Here is a 26,567-nt window from a genome sequence, read left to right on the forward strand (position 1 = left end):
TGAAAGTACGGGGCTAGTCCACAATTTCAGTAATATTATATTCCACCAGAAATATCACTTATAGCCCTGTCCTCTTTCTACAGTGGTTTTATTGATGTGCAGATACCTGGCCTTGATGTGCGCACAGAAAGTCGATGGTATTTTTGATTCATCTGTCTAGAAAATGAAAATGAGAATGTAAAGACAATAATGGAAACATGTAATAACTTTATCCAATTTCTGTTGCTCCAGCCAAAGAAAGTGAAGGACCCTCTTATGAAAAGAAACAATACGTATGCGGCAGCAACGCAGAGCTACAACCCTAACATTGCCAGGGACCAAGGGTTAGCGACCATTGCTAAAAGTGCTGCTATAGAGCCGGCCCTCGAACCCAAGCCAAAGCCAGCGGAGCCGAAGAAAACCTTCAACAGTGTCAGCAAAATTGATCGACTCTCCAGAATAGCCTTCCCCTTGCTTTTTGGCACTTTCAACTTGGTCTACTGGGCAACATACTTGAATCGAGATCCGGGCCTCAAAGCCATGATTCCTCCTCAATAGACTGCCCCGCTCTGACATTTTGTTTCTGTTCCATGGCGCTGGGAATCGCTTTCAATTCCTGACCGAGTACTCCCATTTTGCAGCATTGCCTCTGTCTCAAAGAAATTGATGGCTTCCTGGTCCCAACAAAATTTGAGGAAAATCAAAGAAAAGTTGTCTGCACTTGCAGTTACCACAGTGTTATCTTTCGTTGCGTGCACGGGAACCCTGATTCTTAAACAGAGAAAGACAGTGCTTTCTAAAGTAGAAACTGAGTACTTCCAATACTTACTTGCAGCCACTACGATTGTGGAATGGCCCAACACAAAAAGTGAGTTGATATCGATGTGCTGCAGCGAAGGCCTTGAGCAACACTCTACGTTTCCTACTTCTTCTCATGAAGCAGAGTTTCTCTCTAAGAATGTGTGTCTTTTCAGTTACAGGAAATGATGTGTGACATTGATACATTTCCCCTGCGCCCAATTTCACTAAAATGTGGGCACAAGGCCCCTCAAACCCACAAAGGACTGATGGCATTTTATTTTTAACAGTGTAGATATGCGATCGAAGAACAAAAAAATGTAGATTACAAAGCAGTCTAGAACTTCAGGTACAGTATGTGGATAGGTATTTTTTAATTCCAGAGTGAGCAAAGTGATACAATATTAGGTAGTTGTGTGAGACATAAGTCAAAGTGTGTTTGACTTGTTTGCAGAATGGGTTTCAAGAGATAGGTGCAAATGTTCAAATCCGCGCATCTCCTGCCGAAAATGTTGCAAAAACCTAAATTTCCCTCAAGAATATTTCAGCCTTGTATACTTTCCTACAAAATTGCTTCAGATGCTTAGGGTTTCATTGGAGAACATGAAATAATAATGTCATGAACAAATGTTATCTATTTTTTTACAGAAAACTCTTAGCACTTTCATCTGTTGCATAAATTGTGCCCCGTCCAATCACTGCTGTGTCAACATGCTTGAGAATCGTGCACATATCGCTAAATTATGCACATTTCTTTTGCAACGCACAGAATGGTTGGAAAGGTGTTAAAGACTCCCATAACTGAAGCACTTGTTAGAGTTCAATCACAATTAATGATCCCTTTCCGGATGAGCTCTATAACGACCCTATCGAATATGTTTTGAAGAACATATAGGATTTTTCTAACTTATCTTTAAATGCAAACGTGTTAGAACGCTTTGAAAAAGAAGCCTAGCGTGTCGATCTGTAAAACACGTTGCGATTTTTTGCATGCATCAAATGCGTTTTGCTTTCCTATATTAACCCTGTAGGATTTAATCAAAGAAGTATTATATATGGAAATAGGAGAGCAAAGTAAAATTAATAGTGTTAACACAAAATTGTAGTTCTCTTGAAACAGAGATCCCTTTCCCCTGTTTTGGGCTCAAGATTCAGTCTGCCTCTGTTCTCCTGTGGTTCACTGCCATTAACCGCTGCTACCAGTCAGTAGGCATTAAAGAAATAATCATGCACACACAGTCAGTTAACTAGTGACAAGATGTGCCCTTTACCAAAACCAAAGAACAGTATTGTATAGAGCACCAAGCACAATACTTCTTTCAAGGACTTCAGTATGGGCAGCCTAGGGTCACATCTGTTCCCCCTGGCTTGTCCTTAGCAATCCCCGGTATCAGGATTTGTGAAGAGAAGAGCTTGTGCATAAAGTAAGTAGGTTATTAAGATCCATGTTTGCCTTACATAGCTTCCACTCACTCCTCTCCCTTACCTTCCCTTAGCCCCTCAGCACCCAATAGGTGGTTGTTCCGGAACAAGCATTGGAAATGGGGCAACCATTTGATGTCATCAGCATTTAAAGGGTGTTTGGTTTCACTTCTGCTACTTCTAGCAGTTTGGTGAATTGACGTTCTTGAAGTGCTGTTGCCCGTGGCAGACAAAATGGGCATCTTGCGTGTCCCCCTCCCCAGCCAAAACAGGGTTTGTGACACAGGAAGTTCAGTGTGTAGAAGCAGACACTCTTCCTGAGAGCTTCAAATGATATATGTCTAGTACGATCTGTTTCACAAGTACATAAGTGCACATACCTTCATTGTTCTCAAAATAAAGTCCCGGTTTAACTTGAAGGAACTTGTGTTTTAACAGCAGGAGAACAGTGTCATTGTAAAAGGGCCACTTGTTGCGAAAGTTATTGCTTAAGCTTCAAATATTTTTCCCTCGGAGTTGGACATAACTAAGCAGACAATTTTCAATGAAGCAGTGCGAGGAAGACATCCCTTCTAGGACAATGCAACCTGGTAAAACTTACTCAGTGTGTACTCTTTTTGAAAGATTGTGCAGTCTGATGAGATATATACCATGTGCTATGACAGTGAGAACTGCAACTACATCCTTCAGGTAGAAAACACTTTATTGCTCTGAACCTGGCCTACTTGAAGGCATATCAGCCTAATTTAATAGGGTAGGTCTATTTGAATATTGCAAAAATAACTTACCAGGACACAAGTAACAAGTAGCTCTATGAGGGGTAAGGTCATTTGAAAGCCTTAAGCAGTTTCACAGAAGAGGTACATACCCAAAAGTGAGAGTTTTGGCATCTGCAAATCACAGATCCAAGGACATTTTTCTATCCGTCACAAACAATTGCAAAAAATTGGATAGCTTAAATACATGATCCAAAAAAAGGTATTTCGAGAGGGTATTTCTAAATAATATTTTAAAATTGAGAGTGCACATAATTTGCACCAGAGTTGCATCAGACATGACTGAATGGAACCAGCAGGTCATTGTGTGGCACACTGGGACACACATCTTATATCCAGTCCTCATTATCCAGCACATGCTAATTCTAATGATAGCCTGGCATTAGAGCGGGGAATAATGCGTCCTCAATGGGAGCTATATATATATAGCTATTATCTGAAATATCAAATCAGAGTGTCTTCATCATTTGGGCTTGTTTTAGGGCTGCCTGGTTATTCCAAAGTTTAATTGTGCATAAGGCTGCTCACCTCTGTGGTTCTGGAGCGGTAGAGATTGGCCATCCGTTTTGTTAGTCAGAGCACAGCAAACGTTTTTATCTATTCTTTGATTAATTGTTTGACTGCTTTATCAATAAGTATGGTGAACTTTCCTTTAATGTTACATGCCTGTTCATTCTACCCCGCTCATATTGTTAACAACGGCTAGCAGCGATAAAATTAATTTTCAGCCACATCACTGTTTCCTTTGGCTCACTTTAGACAAACATACATATTTTATATGTCTTCTGCAATTTATTCAAAGATTTTTTCTCTTTCACTTTTTAACTTCTGCATAATGGGCGTGGTGTCCGCCAGCATAAATCCCAAGAATAAATAGGGTTAAAAATGCCCTTTCCTTCTATGTGATGGATTTCGATAACTTGCACCTGGATGTGTGTTGTCACCAGGGCTGGGAGAGTTTATATGTGATACAAGGGGTATGCGTACTAATCTGTTGGGTTGGTGGAATTTTGGGAGAATGTTATGAGTGATTACGATGTCGGTCGGAAAGGGTCTGTTGTAAATTAGATAAGTAGTCCAGGTAAGTTTCCAAGTAGATTTATTGTAGGTAAGATGGTTCCAGGATGAGAGCCCCACCAGGAGCATCCTCACTGCTGCTCAGCCCATCTCCAACTGACACTCACACACACAAACATTCCATCCACCCACATTCTCTCTCCCAGGCACTCAGGCTGAGCAGCAGCAGTATAACACATCCCTTTTGTTTGCAATGTAAAAGAAAGAATGCTCACAGGCATTTTACACATTGCAAGATATACAAAAGATGACACATTTCTACAGCTTTGGCATGACAAATTAAAGATGGAACATTCATGCAAAGAAGTGAATAAAAGAAGTTGAAACAAAATAAAAGTACAAAGACTCATGCACACCATCCTCCTTTGTATCGCACAACAGCCAAACACTCCCACACCACAGACTACATACCAACCCAAGTATCTAGATTGTGAAAGCTGGCCAGTCAAACATAAGATGCAAAAGAGAGCCAACGAAGAAACCGTGAAAGGAAACTAATCAGTAATAAAAAAACAGTAAGCAGGTGTGGAAAATCTCCACACAGAACAAAGTAACAAGCACACCTGTAGAAAACTTCCCCCACCAAGAAATTGTGGTGTGATGTGTGTAAGGGGCTTCACACAGAACCAACAGGACTCCCAACGCAACCCTGACGTGCGAGGGGACAGCGCAAACTAAGCAAAGGAAATCTTGACACCCAAGGAGGTAACAATGCAATTTAGACCAAAGCATGATGCAATCTGAAATCTAATAAGTAAAGCAAGAAGCAATCTGAAATCACTTAAGTAAATGCATGTAAAGTAAACAGGAAAAAACTCTTCCCCCAACAACTCAAATTGGGGAGTGATGTGTGTAGGGGCTTCACACAGAACCAAGGAACACCCAACACAACCCTGACGTGCGAACAAACAAAAATCAAGCAGGAAACCTTGAAATCCAAGGGAGAAATACATATGCAAGCAAGCAGTAACTTGTAAATCACATACGTATAAGCATATGAAGTCAGCATACAAAACAAGTAAAGATCACACCAATCACCAACAATAACCTCCACCCAAACATACAGTTGGGTTGTGATGTGTGAGGGGGACTTCAAACAGGACTAATGTAAAAGCACTTAAGGAATGAAAAAGCATATAAGGTAAGTAATTGCAAAAGTCCATTCTGAGTCAAACACAATACATCTGTACTACAATGGGTGGTTGAACAACACCAACCCATAACCACGTAAGAGTGGGAAACAATAATTAACATTCATTTCAAATCATATTCCTACACATGCCAGGAAACATAAATACAAGTACCTTAGGGAAGGAAGAATAAAGCATTCACACATTAGCACATCAGTAAGCATAGTACAACAATAAGTATATGGCATATGACATTGGCACACAGTCAAACTCTGGAACACTGGTGTGCGACCGCTCACCCGAAACTCTTCTAGAAATGCAAAAGTACAAACGAGTGTAAAATGAATACCATTATGAATGGAGAAAAGAAGTCATTACAGCAACACAAAACTAAATACTAGACTAATCCATGGGAATAGCATGGAAAAAACACAAGATAAGATCTTAATTGTTTGCATTACTTTACGCAGGTGTGCCTATCACCGTGAAATGCAGCAAATAAGAGATGGTAGGCAGGGCAGAAGATAACAACTGATGTTAAACATATCATCATGCTGTATGGCAGATCATCAACAAGACTTGTCAAAATAAGCAAGAACAACCGATTCACGGTGCATAGCTTCCATAATACATTTAGAAAATGAGCACAGACAAAAGCAATATATATAAAAAAAAAAATTATGAAGAGTTGCTTCGAGGCCGGCGAACCTGGAAATACACGAGTGTGAGTTGCTAGAAGAGCTTGTGAGAAGAGGGTCGTCAGAGAGTTCATCAGCGTCGTCATAATGAAGTAACGTTTAAAGCTGATTGCGGATGGCTAGCACCAGGTACTGACAACAAGAGAAAGCTGATGAAAATTGAGGCACAGCAGGAAAACCCGATGTGGGAGGATTCTCTTGTCTCAATGTAACTTTATTGAGACACAGAAAAACGTGGTTGGCAGGAAAAGTGAATGGCAGAGGAGTATGAAGCTGCAAGCAGTTAAGAATTTCACCAATCAAAAGATGGAGGCACACAGCACTGATGCCGCGCTGGATGGCTCCCGGCGTCCGCCTGCTCACAAACGTCCATGGGAGGAAACCTTGCACAAGAAAGGGCACTACGCGAGGATAAAGTGGGCTAGCGCTGGTAACAACGAACAAAGGAAATGAATCCGTTGAAGAGTCCGAAAGTAGGTGGTGGTTTCATTTGAAATTTAAAACAAATGTGGCTCAGCGATGGAGACCTGAGGAACAACAAAGTCAGTCTCATGACAGACGAAAGTGGGAAGATTGACCAAAACACCGCACAGTCTGCACCATAAGGTCGTCACTAAGACAGAAGTAGTGCCCCCGATGTCCTTCCCACGGGAAGCAAGGAAACACCTCCTTGAAGTCATGCCAAATGACTTTTGCCAGTAACACTCCCCCACATGCTACTCATAAGGGACTTCTGAATAGGGAAGCTCCTCCAAAAAGGTGCAGAAAACAAACTTCTAAGTCCAACAGAGATGGAGTGCAGGTGCTTCTCCACACAACAGTGCACATTCTAGAAACATTCTCGCAAGGCAGCAAAACTGTGACACTTCTTTAAAGCAACAAGATGAAGAGGTAACAAGACAGGAAGGTAGCAGGACACAGACAGCTCTTCAGGCAGGTAGCAGGCAGGATGATACGCTGGCAGTAAGAGCTAGGGGTTGTTCCAGCAGGAAACTGCACTTAAAAAAGGGGGCTGTCCCAAAGTAGCAGGAGAAGGAGCACTGCCCCTAAGGAGCAGGAAAGAAAGAATGAAGGTAGAGCAGGGACTGGCAAACTTATGTTGGGGCAATCGATGTAGAGGTCACTGGTAGGGCTCACTCAGGAGTGCCAGTATGCTTAAATTCTGTAGTAAGTGGTTTTAAGAAGTATTTTACCGTTCACTTTCTTCAGGATGTAATTTTTAGTACTTCATGAGTTGGAACACGTAGTTATTTTCCAGTGCATTGCCAAAATATGTTGTAAATAACATAAGTAGTCCAGGTAAGATTCCATAAAGATTTATTGTAGGTTAGATGTATCCAGGATGAGAGCCCCACAGGAGCAGCCTCATTGCTGCTCAGCCCATCTCCAACTGACACTCACTCACACGAACATTGCTTTCACCCACATTCTCCCTCTCAGGCACTCAGGCTGAGCAGCAGCAGTATAACAAATCCCCTTTCTTTGCAATGTAAAAGAAAGAATGCTCACAGGCATTTTACACATTGCAAGATATACAAAAGATGACACATTTCTAAAGCATTGGCATGAAAATCTAACTCAGCCCATCTCCAACTGACACTCACACACACAAACATTCCATTCATCCACATTCTCTCTCCCTGGCACTCAGGCTGAGTAGTAGCAGTATAACAGTCCCTGAACTGCAGTCGAATTCCCCTAAACCTTGTTGGAACCTATGTTTCCGACTCAGTCGCAAACATTTTTGACTGACTGATTACGATGAGTCAGAATCAGTTCCGACTGGCATTCGGAAACTCTGAGTTGGTCAAAACTGAATCATACAGCTCTACGGACAGCATTTCTGACCTACGGATTATGATGTTGGATTCGGTCAGCATTTCTGACTCGGTCTGTCCGACACAGAAAAGGGGTCATAAACTGACTTTGGGGCCTATAGCAGGCCCCCCTTCATCCTGAGGCCTCTCATTGGGGGCTGTTGGGGTAACCATGGGACCCCTCTTTAAAACCATGCGCAGTTTGCTAGGCACCCTGGGGTGCCTGCCACAGGGTGCAGAGTTCTCCACAACCACCCTTTTTTTCAATTGGAGCCTGTGTTGTCGGTCATTGAAGTCATTGGGAGAGCATCGTAATCGGTCAGACTTGCCGAAGACGATTTGGTCTGAACCTATCCGACAAGGAGTCAGTCTGTTTGATTTCCGACCGACAATGTAATCAGGTCCTATGCTGTTATTTTGATGGGAATCGAGTTGTGAAGCTGAGAGCTGCAGCAAGTCTAACTCTTTCGGAACATTAAAAATGGTGTCTCTACTACTCAAGATTAGTAAAGATGTATCCCCTTATCATGTATGCCTACCATAAGATGAGGCAGTGGAAGCATGTTTTTTTCTTCACTGTCTTCACTTGCTTCATGTCATCTTTAGTTCTTTCACTCTGCACAATTCTACAGAATCTCCCACTGGACAACACATTTTGAAAATCCTTGCATCCCTTTTCTGCCAATTCATATTAGAGAAGAGTTATCTAAACCATATTGCGCAAGGTTTTACAATGGCAAAGGATTGTTTGCACCTGTTTCTGTATTAAAGAACAGAGAAAATGAAATACATTTTTCAACTAAGAAAGAATTTTGCTGTGGCCATGCGCCATACGCCACAGAAATAGTGCAATACCAATTTGCACCTAATGAAAAAACTAATGTAATATCTGCATTAACAAAGGGTGTTTGCTCGGTCCCTTGTGAAGCAAGTGGCAAACATAACCTAAAATGTATATGTGCCACTTTTCCTTATGTATATCCACTGTTTTCTTTCAGAGCTTAAGCCTGTTGCCTTTCAACTAGCTTCTTCTTCCCTCAGAGGCATCCCTTAACTCTATTGTGTGTTTGCTATCTGGTGTAAGGTAACCTTACCAGAATAGGCAGTTATTATCATTATTATGGCTTGAAAAATGAAATGTGGTTAATGAGCATAAGGTCTTTTCCTAGGGCTTTTCCCTCGAGCCTTCAATGTGTCTTTCAACCATAGCATTCAAATCATTGCTGTCTCTAAAGAAATGTGTCTGCAAACGGAAATCCTAAACTACTGCTTAGCATCTCTGGAGGATAACAGGTCAAGCACTCCAGCTGAATGAAAGTATCTATCATCCAAAGGTTTTCCTCTCCGCGCCATATTTCAAATACATAATTCTAGACTGCAAGACGTTGTCTGCAGGAATGGTTGAGGCTTTCGTCATTTAGAATGTTTAATGAATACCCACAACTTGTTAGGCTCAGAAGGGAATGTTCGGTGTGAGTTCTACTTTACAGTGAACCTAATTAATGTGCTCACTCGCTTCATCACTAACTCACTCAAACCAAATTTGGTGGACCACATCCAAGAGTGGTTGCCATGTGACTAAAACAAGATCTGTTGTCTAATGCTTTCATATCAAGGGTATGGATTTCCAAAGGGCAAATTAGAAAAAAAGTACCTTCAGCATCATGCGCAGCGTTCATATTAGTAATTCCTCTCTCTTCTCTCATAATATTCAGCAAGGAAAGGAAATTACAAAAGTCAAGGATATGAAAAAGGATCAAGGAACGTATGATTATTTACAGGTGGAAAAGGGTCTGAGGACAGTGGGCATTGATAAAAAAAGAGTAATTGTGTAAGATAAGGACAGAAAATAAAAGCTCTTTGGTAGTCCATGGAAAAATTATCTGCAACTGAGTAAGATTATACAATGAGAAGCTGAATTTAAATATTGTCTATGATATGGAATTAACAAGCAAAAACAATTGATCTTCTATTTGTGGTATTAAGCTTCTGAGAATATTGAATATCCAGTGCACACATCGAAAAGGGTCTTTAGCGATTTAATGTTTCTATTATATACTATAACTTCTTTAATATCTCATGTTCCAACATATAGAAAGGAATAAAGTCGGTCACAGGAAAACAGAAATATCTTAGCAAAAACGGCTCCATGACTGGATGGTTTCGCTCATATCACTTAAGTGTGGCTAGGACAATGACTTCAAGGCACCTGGTATAACAATGAAAGGCTTGAAGCACTTTAAATACATATGTAAAACATTCACTATAATAACCTTTACGAGAATGAGCAGTCATGATTTTGAGTGAAAAAGCATATTTCATCGCACTGTTGCAACATTCTATGTCCCTATAATTATGTGCATGTTTGCGGCCTTTATAGTTTTCTGCCGTTTGCATCATTGCATGTGCTTTTCTGTATATCAATCTCTTGGGGTGTCCTGAAGATTTGTTGGAGAACATTGCTTTCTTGCTTGCATACCTTCTTAATTTGACTTGGTAAAAGTCACATTACCAGGACAATTATAGAAGCATTTGTGCATACATCTGAACATAAAAAGGACTATATGAATTAAGTAAGGTCAAAATAATCTGTTTGATATTAGTTAGCATTTGGACCTGAACCTCTCTAAAGGGTACCAGGTAATACATTATCAGCAAGTGATTTTAGAAGCTCCCAAACATATCACAAGATCACATGAAAGCCACACATTTGGTTTAAGGTCTCCAGTGGCCTTCTTGGCATACTTTGCAATGTACCTTTGAAAGGTGAAATTGTTAGTGTACATAGGTGAGGTGCTACTTTTGAAGGTGTTATTTTAGTACAATTTCAATAAAAACTGTAACATTGCCATACCATCCTCTTTTGCTGGTTATTTGATCAAACAAAGCAAGTCATTACTTTCCTTAAAGTGCATGAGTTTAATTCTTCATTAGTAGTCATATTACACTTCCTTAAATTTATTAGCATACTTATCCCTCATTCTTTTCGTCAAGGTATGGCCATTCAGGCAGCTGTGATGTTGTTGGCAGTAAACCATTGACCGACCTACAGTTAACTGTTGCTGTGAATATAAACATGTTTTTATCAATTTCGGAAGTAATGGAAAGTTAGAAAATGGACAGATTTAACACTCCTTTACTTTTACTTCAACAAGTATATGCTCAGAAATAAAATTGTGTAGAAATTTGATAAAAAGGAGAATGATAATCGAGACAATTGCGGAAAGAAATTAAGATGTCAAGCAAGATTATTAGTGGTAATAATAATGTGGTGGTTGAGCTAATTTAACCTACTCATCTTCACATTGTGTGAAATTCTTTCACATCTCTGGTACAAGTTAAACGAAACTGAAAACAACACACTCACCTGCCAGTACCAATTTCAGCTGCACATCCATACTTACTTGAAAAATATCTTTAAATTATGACCAAACAACTGTGCTGAAGATGTAAATCCCCAAGCTGAAGACCATTCTTATTTTACACTGCCCTATTCTATAAAACATGCAAAATGCGTTAAGCTGCTTGACCTAACCTTTTCTAAATACCGCTTTCCAAGTACACGAAGTGACTACATTATTTAGCATGCATTTTCAGCTAAGACCTGCACATATCTTCCCACACGAAATCAATAGCTTAGCAGTGTTCACCTTGGTCAACATCTGGTCAGACTACTATGTATCAATTTGATTAGGTTCTCTATGAAAACATCCCATGAGGCTTTCTATCATTGGTCATATGCTGGTTAGGCACACTAAAATCATGAAAAACCAGAAACAGGACTTAAGGATAGCTACAAATCCTTTGAGCTCCTGTTCTGTGCCTCTTGATTTTGCCCACTCTGGCTGAAATACCATGTTGGTGGACATGCCTGTGTCACTTTTCAAAGAGGAAGTGCTTCTGCCCAGAAATGATCTCAACCTAGACATGACTGTGAGATCTAAGTATATAGAACATTCATCAATTGTCATTGTTTCGGTTATGGAGGTGTTTTCTTGACAAGGTCAATTTGTGAGGGAGAAGCCAACCTCCAGGGTATTGTGTACTAGACATTGGGGGCTGACGCAATACACAATTTTGCTCCCGCATCTCTACGCAGAGACATGAAACAAGAATAGGAAGTTTATGGGGATAAGAAATAGCTGGCTGGCACTCCTGCGGAGGAGACCTTAGGTCACCTGTTGAAATTCCATTTTGTTCAACATTTTTTGAATACCAGTGTTTGTTAGCAGTACATGAATAAGTAGCATGTTGCTGATGTGGGAGAAGGGCACATGAGGTTACTTGGGTAGCTGGTTTCCCTGCAAGAATTGATGATGTGTGGTTTCTAGCCTTGCATATCTGCTTATTATCTTCATTTACTTTGGTTCCTTTTTGGGACCAGTGAGTTTTTCAAGGTTAATTTTCAGACATTGCTAATATTGTACAGTAATATTGGGACATATGTACTATTTACTCTAATGAATATTCATGTGACCAGTAAAGATTTTTAAGAGCCACCCTATATACTAATTGTTTGGTTCTTAAAAATCCCAATCATAGTTGGTCAGAATCCGACATACCTCAGCCATGTTAATGAAGTAGGTCGCAAATCGCAACCAATTATGTTTTGTTGCAATCACATGGATTGGGGCCTTCTTGGGTCAAAAGACTACCATGTCCTTGACTGCTTTTAAATAAAGTAATCATTGTTTTAAATACAGGTTGTTTTACTTTAAGAAAAATAGGCTGTGTTTCAAAAAAATGTAATAAAGGTTTTGAAAACGTTTTTAAGAGTAGGTAGTACCTGTAAATGTTTTCTGACCTTTCACAAAGAGGAAGGGGTCTCTTGGAGACCGTTTCGTGTTTGGGAACAGGAACAGGTTACCACTGCCTTACGGTACCCTGCAAGATTTTAATGTTTTGTGAATGGATTTTGGTCATAAAACATTAATACGTACCATAAGGAATCTATATTTGGGAGAGATGCACTAAACATGCCTCTTCCAAATCCTGATTTGTTATGGTTTCTAAACCGATTTAGTGGTTCAATAACCTGATACAGATTTGCTAAATGCTTTAAAACATTTGAACAAAACACATTTACTGGTTGCAAACCCTGCAGTTTACCGGTTCATACAGCTGTCCCTTTGTTCCTTTTCCTAGAGCCGTGGGAGCTTAACTCCAATTAGGAGTTGTAAGTGAGAGGCAAGTGGACTTCCTTTTTTTTGCAGTGACTTTGCTCAATAACAAATGTTTAAAAGGCTACAAAATATATATTTGTTCCTGACCCGTCCCTCTGGTTGAATATCAGTGCATGCATTCCTTTAAAGTTCTCTACATTACAACTAACTGGATGTTGAAAGTACACCAATAATTCAGTAGTGGTCAAATAAATATAGTTGCCGGAATCCTATAAAATGTATTGCACCCGCATCTGAGATGCAGTAACAATTAAATGGAAATTAGAAGCATGGTGAGAGTCCACTTCTTTACCATTCCCCCACTGCCAATATCAAAAGCGCTTCTTTCCTGTCAGTCAGAAGTGTTAAAAACAGTTGCATTCGTATGATATAATGCTCCAGATAAAATCCTAGTTAACAACACATCCAGCTTGTAGAACCCCCCCAAGTCTCTGAAAGTAGTACTATCTCGAGGTCACAAAAATATCCCGTAAGACATTAATATATTCTTCCGCCAAGAATTTAAAATGGCCAGAAACAAAATGATTAAGGCATCCTCACAAAGCATCTATAACAAACAAGTAAACAATCAGGACAAAGAAGAAATTGTCTTATTAACATCAATCTTCTGCTCAAGAACATTCATTCTTATGGTTCACTTCCTTGGAAGGAAAGGAAATGCCAGGTGTGCAGCTAGTCAAGTGCCAAAGAGATCTAGATTCGGCTTCACAAGTAACTTCAGAAGATCTTGCTCTGCCTTTCTATAACTGCACGACCTTGTCTTCAAACTGTAATCCAATATAAACAGCTTAGAAAAAGATAATGATCATTTAACATATACGTGTATCCTCCTAAACCGCATGTGACGTCACTCTGGGTGCCACATCAAAGTCTTTTGTTCCAATGAGTTCCCACTCCAACCCATTTGATACATAATTTCTTAGTTGTGTCTCCAATATTCCAGTACCTAAACTCCTCAAAACATTGTAGTATTTGAGTTACATATGTGAAAAATCAGCAAAACCAGAAATACATAATGAAAGACGATATGCTGGAAGTATTCCTTGAACTCTGAGTTTAGGTTAGTTAAAGTTCATTCATCCCAAAGCCATTTTTCTATTTCCCTAACAGGTATTAGGGCAAGGCACACGATAGACAAAATTGCACAAACATTTTGACCCATTGTGTTAGTGGGATGCTTGTATTGTGTACCAGTGTGAAACTGAAGAAAAGAGGATGAAATCAATCCAAAGGGTAGGATTTGTTCAATCATCACATTGTACAATACAGAAGTTAGTGACAAATTATGTGACAAGGAAGATACACAATAGAACCAGCATTATTCAAAACAGGGTGCATAAAATATAGTACTAAATTATTCAGAATGGCCCAAAAACCTATAAAGAGCAGACAGAATGATAACTTAATAGGGATGTGCAATCAGCAAGGTGCTTCAGAAGCACAGTCTGCTGAACAATGCTCTGAAACTTTTATAATTGAACTCTTCTGTTGAAGTAAGGTGTAGCTGCAAAAGCAATGGTATTTGAAGGCGGTCACTTCAGTCACCCAAAGGCTAAAAGAAGCACTGTGCATTGCCATACCTAGACCCATGCAATTTGCTCACAGATAGACATAGATCAAAATCTTACCCAGAATACAGAATAGGAAGAATTCAGCTAGTTTACCTTTGCAAAAACGTGCAAGAGACTCCATTTCTACTTTTTTTAGCGATGCAATGATGGCTGATTTTACTTTGTTCATGCTCTCCGTATATGCCCCCAAGTTCCCTCTCTTGTGAACGAGCATCCATAAAGACAGGGGATAGATCACAGCTCTGGTATCAAGCCTGTTCTCCTTCTTCTTAGTTCAGAGATGCTCCTCCCTTGGTATCCATGACCGCTCTCATCAGGAGCCAGAAACAAAGCTTGACTGAGGCCAAAGCAAATCCAGCACAATCAATTGCAGCAGCACGTCTGAAACTTGTCCTCAGTTTTTGGGAGTAGCCAGCTGATTCTTTGTTTCTGCCCTTTACTTCTGCAAAATTCTCCAAACAGAAAAAGGCTGCTTGAGATACAACTTTGATTTTGAAAAAATAATGGGGGATGTCCGGTATTCTGGTTAAGTTCAGAATTAGTATATCCTTTCCACGCCAGTGCTGTAGGTAAAGCATGGGGCCTTAATGCCAGTAACATTTATCTGTGTTGTCCATAGACATTTCTGTACCTATATTTTCTTCTCCCGTGCCTTGACCTTTGGGTCTAGTCACGGAGACAGTGTTAGCTCCCACTCCAAATTGTTTTCCTTCTTTGTTTCCTATGTAATATTCATACTTAGAGAGTCTTTTCCTGGCTGTCGTTCACATTTTGCTTCCACTCAAGACAATCTACATTTTCAGACATGACCCAGAAACACAAAGGCACTTTTTCATGATTCGAGTTTGTAACATTGTTTACAATTATCTTGGGTGGTGCAAAGAGAGCTACTTCCAGCATTGAATCCTGAGACCAGTTCTTAACTAGTGCTTTAGTTAAATTGTATGTCCACCTTGTGAATGAACTGACAAAGCCCGTCTCAGTTCTGACATGCCACACCGCAAAGTGGCATTCCTTCGGATGCAAAGTCTTCTCTCCAGCTTTGCTCTCTTCTGCTCAGTTTGTCTTCTTTAGTTACTATGGAAACTAACTGATGGCGTGCTTTGACAAAGAGCCCTTTCAAAGACTCGAACAGGACAACCCCAAGCAACTTGTGAGGCATCATAACACCGAAAGACAAGTAAATCTCAGCCCTGCTGTGAGATGGCTGTTCTTTGGCAATCACTTGGTATATCTTTTTCTATGTGTAATCAATCACCGACGCTTCTTCGGAAACTGTCAACTAGGGGACCGCAAAGTACAAATTTGGTTTTTTTGTAGACTGCTTGCCTTAAGCAAAGAAGTTCATACCAGTCATCACTCGTTGGTAATTCCAAACAGTGTTTGAGCAGCACCTGAAAGTGTTAAGCTATCCATCTGTACTCTCTGAAACATGTGTTGCCAAACAAATCAGTTGACACAGAGGTTGAAGTGAGGTACTTTAAACATATCTCTAGTATGTGAGCAGAAGATAACATATGTTGTAACAATGTTTCTCGGACATGAATGTGACCAGATTTCAAATTCATTGTCAACATATTTGAATCGCTCCAGAATGATCACGGTTCCAGACAACAATTTAAAGAATTAAAAAATGTGGTAAACTTCTCTTTGCATGCTTCAAATCTGGAAAAAAATAAGTTAGTTTTGCTGTAAAGTCTGTGAACTTTCTTCAAGATCGATATTCACCCATTCAGCGCGTGTTACAGCACCTCTCTTGAAGAAGATAACATACATGGTTGGTGAGATGGTCATGATTCAGAGATGCTGGACAGCTACTCAGGAGATGCATGTGGGGCATTTCACAGGAGAGCTATGTTACAATCTCAGGCAGGCAGTAAAAGACAGATTGAATTTTGGTAGGCTGAGGCAAAGCTTATATATATAAATATATGTGTAAAAAATCTGTATATTACCAACCGCTATCTTTGCTGATACATAAGTGTTACAAAATGTGATGTAATATATGTAGCATTAAATACCGCTATCTGAAAACAAAGGAATGTACAGGAAAATAGGTTTAATAAGTAAACTGAATACACAACGTTTTTACTGTAGCAATATCTTTGTAGGAACAATATGTAAGGGCTTTAAAAAAAAGATGTCCAATGCGGTAGGTTTGACATCCCCTTTCCAACCAGTATTAGAAGTAAAGTTCCTCTAAATACTAGCTTATAAACATGTGTCTTACATGCTCAATGTAAACCTTTTTTTTCATTTCACCCTCCTGCCTTCTAATTCTCCAAGTTGACATATTCTTCAGACTTTCTCCCAACAATGGTCTCGATGTGCAAGTTGCACATAAAGTGAGACGATCCCACTGGGATACAATTTCCATGGTATTGTATCCAACCACAAAGGTCTAGAGTCTGGAGGAGGCAGCTGAGGTTAGACTGCTGCCGAGCTTACCCGCGCTTACAGACCGTCTTCAAGCCATTGTCATTAGAGCTTGATCATGTAAGTTCTTGTTGCTTAAGGCAGGGGATTCGCAGTGGGTAGCAACTGCACTGTGTCCCCATACATTGGTTGGCCAACTAAAAATAAAACTCTTAGCATAAAAGGAATTGCCATGCAAGTTTTGAATAGTTGCATCTGCACAGTGTACAACATTGGAAGGTAAAAAAACGCCCCAGCATGTATCTCCTACCTGTAAACGAGTCATCAGTAGAAAGTGTGGCTTGTGGGATGCTGGTAGAGATATTCTTCAGAATCTAAGGCTTTGCTTTCACTGAGAAGCAGAAAAACATCCAAATCTCTGGACCTATGTCGCACAATCGCCATAAAGCTGCATGAGGGTTTCGACGTGTAATTCATGATCTGATGGTGTGAAATAAATTGTGTGAAACAACATGTCTTCCTGTGGACATGTGGGTCATGGGGATGCGGAAACTGAGGAAGGATAGGATGGAGCTAGTATGTATTACATGACAATACATTGCTGTGGATTGTATACACACTCATGTTTCTTCTCTTTAACAAAAAACAACGTTTATGGAATACAATCAAGCAAGGATTTCTGAAGTGGTTGTGTTTTTCTTCTGCATATCAGTTGGACAAAAACATTTGTCTGAGACCCTAGAAAATTTTCCTGATTAGTCATTTAAAGGGGATGTTATTCCTTCTAGTATTATGTATAGATACATGTATAGAAATACAAAAAAATATAAACGTATGAATTTTTAACTTTGTGTACTTGTTTATCTGGTTAATTTGGCATAGGCGTAGTTTGTTCATTTTTGGTCATTCTGCCTTCCTGGGTATTCTTCATGGCTACTTTTTGGGTCTGCATTTTGCACATTAGTTGTGAATATTTTTAAATAGTCTGCTTCTTGCTATGCAACGACTGCATTATATCACCTCTTAGTTCATTAGTAAGTGTGAATAGTATGGAAATGTATAAAATTGATTGCACAGTTTATCGAAGAAAAGGGTATACTCTGTAGCTTTTATACAGCGTTTTGCTAAACCATGTAATACTAGTAAGTCTTCCTTGAAAATACTGATAGACTCTTGTAGAGTGGCCGCTCCCGCTGTCCCGGGCGCTATCTGAAAAATGACACTGAATGTTTCTCGCACCTCAGTGCAGTGATGTGGCAATAAACTGAAAACAAATTGAGGTTGTTTATGGTAGACGCATGTATTGCTTTACAGAGTTTAGCAAAAGCTCTCTATTTTATGTCAAATTGTACTTCTCTTAAAATAATAAAGCTAAAAAATGTTCAATAACCTACTTGATTGGGATGATTTCTCAGCCTCGATCGTCTCTTGTCATGTTTTATCCCCAAAATGTTGTTTTATTAGAAACCATGCACATGGAAAATAGAAAGTGAGGGATTGTTTTCTGAAATGTTCCTTTTATATTTTCTTATGATGGACAGATAGATTCTTCGAAGTGTCTCGGGAGAAGATCTCTGAAGCATGCTCAGCTGTACTTGTTCAATCACCACCTCAAATGTCTTAGGGGCCAATCATGTCTTTTGTAGATGCAGCTAAAATGTGCTTTTATACATAAGATGTGTGAATTCTGTGCAGTAAAACATAGTTCTGAACAGAAGTTGGCCAAGAAAATTGAAGGACTCCTTGTCCCTCATCTTAGCCATCTGCCCTATATGTGTTACACATTATAGACAACTCCCAATGCCCCCACTCCCAATACCACACCCAAATAGCTCACACTAATAACCTCTCCCACATCACACTTACTGGCTCAAACATATGACCAGCAGTGCAGGCTCACAAACGTATGACAATTAATCCTCACTTTGCAGTCATATACTACTCCTAGGTGACCTAAGCTCCCCAGGTCCCACATCTGACATTTAGACCTCAAACACATCAGAAGACATGCACTCAAAATTACCTACAAGTCCACCTGGTACTGATCATTTAGTGAACACCAGCCATCTTTGCATTACACATGTGCCTTTATGTACATAATTGCACACAAATACATATACATAGAAGTCAACCAATAGTCACATCTCCCACCGCCAACTCCAAATATCCCTTGATAGCCTCTTTCGATCTAATCTTGTGAACCCTAGCTCGAACAAGAACTTCACTAACACAAACTTGTTCTCTTCACAGATCTGCCTCCATTCAGCCATCATAAGCATCTCCCTTGGACACTTCCGCCTCCATATTGACTCACAAACAAAAACAATTGAATAATGCCTTTATACTCTCCTCATGATTGTGGACTTTAAGGAGGTCAATGATCCTATGCACTCCAAATTCAACATCCTCAATGAATGTCATCATGAAGGCCTAATCCTCAATCCTAGGCTCATGCAATGAGATTCCCCAATATTTGTCGACTGTAGAGACTACATTTTTCTTCATACATTCACTTTGGCAAAAAGCTGTATGGTTATAAACACAAACCAAAACCATGATCTGTCGAAACCAGAACCCTTACCACTTTGGAATACCTGATAAAAGTATGAATTCAAGCTCTATGTGCAGAAAAAGAAAATTAAACGGAGACTTCTAACCAGTGCTCTAAACAACTTCAGTCAAATTAAAGCACTTTGTCTGGCATGCAAATCCTTCTTCAACACCTTCAAAGCCAGGTTCTATAGGTCTACCACCAACAAAGTGAACAATTAAAAAAGAAAAAATTGAGGCAGGTAAACACTTTTGTACTGACCTGCCACCTCCTCCAGACCCCCATTGAATCTTTAAATGCATCGCCATCAATCACTTCTTCCCAAGAAGGTTACCAAAATGAGGACATACATTGACAACACCAAATAGACACCCACCTTGCCTGCTAAGCCTATCCTGCCACCCCAAGTGCAAAAGATTAAATTGTGTTTTCCATGGTGAATTCATAAACTCCCTTAACCATCCTAAAGGCTAGCTTCTCTGAGGTTGACCTACTACCTTCCTTCATTTAGAAATCCATCCTGGAGATGCCCGTAAATGCCTGTTCATCATTGTCTGCAGATCCTTGCTTTGCCAATCCAAATTGTCAACATTGCCAAGGGGAGGAGGTTTCCAAGATGACCCCAAGAATTAACAGGTCTTCTCACTGATGAAAAATTCATCCATAACCCATGAAGTCAGGCCAACTCCAGCTCAAACACCCATCTATTTTACAGCATGAAATTTAAAGAGAAAAAGTATCCATTTGATTAAGGATAAAATCAATATGAATAACCTTCTTTAAGCCTACCAATCTGTCGTCAGAGCATCATGTGATATTGAGACTCCTGTCTTAAATGCATAAATGACATTGCTCTCTGACCCTACTTTACCTATCTATAAACTTCAACACAGTTGACCACCAAGCATTGATTTGCAATATGCATGCATTTCACTGACACAGTTCTGCCATGGGACACCTTACACCACACCGAATATCATCAACACATTCTGATGGAAAATCTAACTCCCTAAATACTATCAGGTTCCTGTGGGAATCAAGATTTACAAGATCGCAGTGGGCATACATGCCCTTACAACTTTTTACATACACAACATTCAGTAATTCAAACCATGCCTTGATTTAATCCAGAATGGATATCAAGCGTCAGTAAAGACATAATTCATCCTATTTGTTGAAAGAACCCAGCAATTTCAGATTCAAATTTCAATATGCAGCAGTAATAAGGAAGGCTTCACCTCTAATCTGAATACTAATGCAAAGTCAATTAAAGTCACCCTGTCCACTAGCCTATCCTTTATGCAAAGGCACTTCCATTCACATAGACCATCAACCTATCCTTCAAAGAGCAAATCTCCAAAGAAAATTATAACAGCATCTTCCTCCTGAAAAAAGTGAAAAGTTGGTTATCCCAAACTGACTTCAGGTCAAAAGGGCAATTATTAGCCCTTTCTTAAATGCATGAAGACAACGGTCTGCTCAACCCCATTCCAGAACCACTCTGGTATCACTGAAAACCAATCAAATGCCGCAGCTACTCTCACTGAAGAACCAAACAGCTTGACCACATCCCTTTGAGCACACATTACCTTTAAGACCAGCTATACCCCCTACAAGGTAACCGGAAATGACTTTCCGACATAACTAGGTGAGAAAATAACCACTACATGAGGTCTGCACCACATAGTGAACCAGGACTTTGCTTAACTAGACATGAAGACATGCAAGAAGGAAAATACCACATTGCAGACCTTCTTTATCGATACACACTAACTGCATGACTGCAAGATCGGATCAACATCTACATGAACATCAGAACCACTCCCACTCTTCTGCCATGCTGAAAGGAAATTAAAACGCATCTCTTCACTTCACAGACCATTACCCTCCAACTTTTTCAAAATCTATGTAAAGCTGCTGCCTTGTACACAATTGTGAAACATATCTTATATTATATCTTATATTATATAATAATAATAATAATAATAATAATAATAATAATAATAATAATAATAATAATAATAATAATAATAAGGACACTGGTCCAATGTTCAGTGCTCTGTTACAGTCCAGCTTAGTTTGCTTAATACAATAACAACACATACATGCACTGTGCCTAGATATTTTGTAAGGCAGCCCTTGCCTTCAGTAACTGCAGCTGTGCATTTACATTGTTTTCAGAACTTCGCAGATGCATACTCAGACAATGGTTACCTTGGACTTGGCCATGTTAAAAATGCATTATTATGCCAGAAAATGCACACATACTTTTTTTTTTTTTTAATTCTTTTTATTGAAGGTGTGTTCAGGTTTTATGCAGTATAGATCAAGGAATACAGACAATCGCAACAAAATAAATATTTACATTTTATTTCAACTTAACAAAACGTCACACCAATTTACTCAAAATAACATCCCCAGATTTGATCGAATTTTCTAATGCCCCCAACTCTTTGAGCATATAACAGTTCGCTTTTCCTAACCCTTTTCATTTTTTCCAGCCATTCCTGTAGCGTCGGGATATAGGTTGAAAGCCAATTCTGCAATAATAAAGATCTAGCCACAGCCATTATAATATATATCAATTTTGCCAGGTGACTTGAAAATGTACAATCAGGATCATAACCAAATAATAACATTGTTGCATTGCATGGGACTGATAACATACAACAAGATTTTAAAAAACCAATAATTTCTTCCCAGAAATGCTTAATTTTGGGACAAAATACTATAATATGTGACCAATTGGCTTGTTCGCAATTACATTGTCTGAAACAGGATGCAGATGCATTATTATACATTTTAGCAATTATTACTGGTGTACGATATAGTAGCCACTTGCTAAAATACAGCATCCGGCGCCAATTGGCACCACGTAGTACACAGAAATTAAACTGATTAATAGTTTTCCATATTTCCGGTGACAAAATAAAATTTTCCTGAGTGTACCATTTACGGATTGCCTTAGCAGTCAACTCTACCTCCCGACTTTGAATTAGACACTGTTTCCATGCTCCGGGTTTCTTCTCCGAGTTATTAACAAACAGATCTAAAACAAGAGTAGAAGTATAATTCGAAATGATACCGGGATCTAATTGTGCCAACATAGGATAAATTAAATTAGAATAGGAGCCCATTAGCAAAAAATTGCCTACAATTTGGCCTGACATCTCGTTAATAGAGAGCCAAGTACCGCTGACCAAAAAGTCTGCTAATGTTCTGAACCCGGCTCGGTCCCAATTTTCTATAACAATGGGATCGATTTTGATCTTTAAAAAGGAAAACACTCCAACTAAAGGAGTTAGTAAATGAAAGGGTGGAAGTGAATATCTCTTAATCATTGCATTACGTAGTTTAAAAAAACAATTTAGAATTTTATACCGCACAAATTTGGGAGATTTCAGAACGAACAAAGGGGATGGAATTTGAGTTTCTGAACATATCAAATCAAAGAAAAAATTTATAAAACAACTAGTAGCTGCATTCCTGTTTTTAAATCTCTCTAGATACTGTGCAAAATAAGCAAAGTAATAATCTTTCAAATTTGGAAAGGAAAGACCTCCATAATCCGTTTCTGCAGTTAATGTCCGTATATCTAGTCTGGGTGTTTTTTTTTTGCCCAAATAAATTTGGAAAACATAGATTCTATTTTGGAAAAAAAAGTACCTGGCAAATAGACTGGAATTGAAGCGAACAAAAAATTAAAAAGAGGAAGGATTGACATTTTAATTAAATTGATGCGGCCAAGAATAGTCAAAGGCAAAGGGTCCCATCGAGCAAACATAGATTGAACTTTTTTTATTAATGGTATAAAATTAAGTGTATATAAATCCAAGATATTGGAAGAGAACCAAATTCCCAGATATCTTTTCAGTTTTTAATTAATACAACCTTGTAAATCTTTATGAAGAACTGGATCTGCACCCCCACATACCAATATTTCTGTCTTTTTTTTATTAATCCTGTAACCTCCTAAAGATTCGAACTCTTCAAAAATTTGAAAAATATGGGTCTGTGATTCCAAATCCGGTTTAATAAGTAACATGATATCATCTGCGTAGAGTTTGATTTTGGCCATGGAGGTAACTGGAGATTTAATCTGAAAACAATTCCTCATAGCAATAGTTAATGGTTCGATAAAGAAAGCGAAAAGAATAGGTGATAAAGGACAGCCTTGCCTAGTGCCACGTTGTACTGAAATTAGGCCTGCTAATGATTTATTAATAATTATGTTTGCTCTAGCGCCAACATATAAATTCTTTATCAAATTGATGATGCGTTGAGAGATGGCAAACTTAGATAAAATAAAGAAAAGAGTGTCCCATACCACCAAATCAAAAGCTTTTTCTGCATCTAAAAGTAATACCAAGGCCTGCATCCCACGTGCTTCAAAATAATCTAATGCTTCAACTAAAAAGTGTGTGTTAGTAAATAATTGTCTATCTATTATAAAACCGTTTTGATCTGGATGAATCAAGTCCGCCGCATGATCATTAAGGCGGAGTGAAAGCATCTTAGTAGTTATTTTATAATCGGAATTTAATAAAGTAATTGGCCTAAATGAGTTCGGGTCTTTGGATTCTTTCCCTTTTTTTAAGAAACTAATGACTGTACCTTCATGGAAGGTTTCCGGGACTTGCCCTCCTTCCAGCATTGAGTTCAACAATAACAAAAATAAATCGCTGAAGGAGTTAAAAAAAGCTTTAAAGAATTCTGAGGGGAAGCCGTCGGGACCACAGGCCTTGCCTAGTGGAAGGTTTTTAACAACTTCTTCCAATTCTGTTTTAGAAAAAGGTCTTTGCATATGCCTCTGATCTTCGAAGGGTAGACTTGGAATTTCATGTCGGTCTAAAAACTCTGATAATTTTTGAGAATCGAAAATATGTTTTACAGAGTAAATACTTTTGTAATGTTTAAGCATGATATTATTTATTTCAGCCTGATCAAATATATCGGAATAAGTGAGAGGGTCTTTTAAGGAATGGATCAAATTTGAAGCCGCCTGTTCTTTTACTTGCCAGGCTAGAAATTTCCCTGTAAAGTTACTCTCTTCGTACACTTTTTGTGATTGTTTCTGAAACACCAATTCACTTTGCTCATAATAATGAGCTCTAAGCGCTTGTTTAGCTTCCCTCAATTGAAAAAAAACGGCATAATTTGGTTGATGTTGATAACTTAATGTTAAATCCTGAATTTTTTGAAGCAAGGAGTTCCTTTTCTTTTTCACAACACACCACTCAGCCGCATCTTTACTAATGAAAACCCCCCTTAAAAAAGCCTTTAACGAGTCCCAAATAATATGAAGAGGGGCTGTGCCTATATTTCGGTTAATGTACTCTGCAATCTCCACCTTTACTGCTGATATCCAGTTCAAATCCTGTAGATACATTTTATTAAACATCCATCTTTTCGAAACCGTAGTTGTCTCTGCATAGTCAAAATTAATCACTATCATAGCATGGTCTGAAAAGCCATTGTGGTAAAATCTCTGTGAACTGAATTTAAGCTGTCTAGATGTTAAAAAGAAGTCTATAGCGATGAGGATTTAAACCTTCCTGACCAGCAGGTATACTCCATTTTCAGAGGGTTTCTCACACGCCACGGGTCACATAGACCAAATAAAGATATGTAATTTAGAATAGTCTTAAGAGATCTAGGCTTAGACTGCCTCTTAAGAGATGATGTGGAGTCTAAATTAGGGTTCATGAGTATATTAAAATCGCCACCTATAATGATATCTCCACCAACCAATAGAAGAGATTGAAACAGAGTATCGTAAATCTGGGGATTATCCTCTATAGGGGCATAAAAGCAAACAAAGGTAATCAAGGAGTTATGATTTTTAACTTTACATGAAACCCAACACCAACGACCTGAAGAATCATTTTCAGTCTGGACTATTTCAATCTCTAAATTTTTATTTATAAGTAAAGCAACGCCTCGTTGTGAATCCGTGGCGCACGAAAACCCCCGAAAAGAAGCCCAGGATTTAAACATTTTAAAATCCTCTTTTTTGGCGACAGCTATGTGAGTCTCCTGTAACATGATCACTGTAGGATTTTCAGTTCTAATCCAGGACTCTATTGCACGCATTTTTCTAGCGTTATTCAGACCATTCACATTAAAGGATATCAGTTTCAGCCCCATCCTAAGCGACATGAAGCAGAATTAATTGCACAGAGAAGTACAAAATTTTTAATCTCAAAACAACTTAATTTACGCATATCTATGCACAATTGCCTACCAGAATACCAAAAATGCAAGATCTTAACACATTTAAATCCATTGAAAACAACTTCAATGTTTCCATTTTTTCGCCTCCCCCCCCTCACCCATGGCTCTCCTCCTAGCACTCTCCCCCATGCTCGCCACCGGGTCTCCCCCCGTACCATAGAGGTGTCTTGGAATAACACCCCGTTCCCTGCCCAGCCCTCCCGCTCCCTCACTCCTCCACCAGATCCACCAAATCCACCATATCTATAAAAAAAAAAAAAAAAAAAGAGAAAAAGAAAAGAGAAAAAACTTGCGAAAAATATAGGCACACAGTATGCTAGGAAACATAGAGTTAGCCTTAATCATTTATCCGGGTGACATTTGACTAAGCAAATCGTTGCTTCCTCTATATCTGTTAGCAAATGAAATTTGCCTTTAATCAACACTTTTAATTTTGACTGTTGTGCTATAGAGGCTTGTGCCCCTCTAGCTTTAAACAGATGCAAAAGTTTCACAAACTCTTTTCTGCGTTTCCCAGCAGCGGCGGACATATCGGAAAAAATCCAGCATTTGGAAGTTGCATTAGCTGGAAACTGACCCTGTTTAATAGCTCTTGTCAGAATTGTCTCTTTAACTCGAAAGTCAGCAAAATTAACCAATATAGTACGGGGAAAAGGAGAGTTTGGAAACGGCTGAGCAGGCACACGATGAGCTCGGGTGATTGTCAAATCACCTTTAAATTCCGGAATGACTTCATGTGATATAAAAGAGGTGACCCACCGAACCATATCCGAGCCCTCAATTTTCTCCGGGACCCCTACTATTCGCAGATTAGATCTGCGATTGTAATTTTCCAACTCATCAAGCTTGGATTCCAAAGTCTTAGACGATTTATAAACATCCTTGACGTCCTTTTGAAGTTTGGGAATTTCATCCTCTAGGCTTGAAATTCTGGCCTCAGCCTCCTGAAGACGAG

The 26,567-nt window shown here is 39.1% G+C and overlaps 1 protein-coding gene across 1 annotated transcript in view; it reads left to right on the forward strand.

Moving 5' to 3' along the window:
- The window catches only part of LOC147702816 (gamma-aminobutyric acid receptor subunit alpha-1), a 536,635-nt gene extending 518,415 nt beyond the window's left edge, over window positions 1-18,220 (forward strand). The window contains exon 10 of the mRNA XM_086931399.1: window positions 232-18,220. Coding sequence (XP_086787525.1) covers window positions 232-537 — 306 coding nt within the window. The 3' untranslated portion in view covers window positions 538-18,220. The remainder of the gene's footprint in view (window positions 1-231) is intronic.
- The last annotated feature ends 8,347 nt before the right edge of the window (window positions 18,221-26,567 follow it).

Source organism: Lissotriton vulgaris, chromosome 7 (genome assembly GCF_964263255.1).
Source record: "Lissotriton vulgaris chromosome 7, aLisVul1.2, whole genome shotgun sequence".
NCBI lineage: Eukaryota > Metazoa > Chordata > Amphibia > Caudata > Salamandridae > Lissotriton > Lissotriton vulgaris.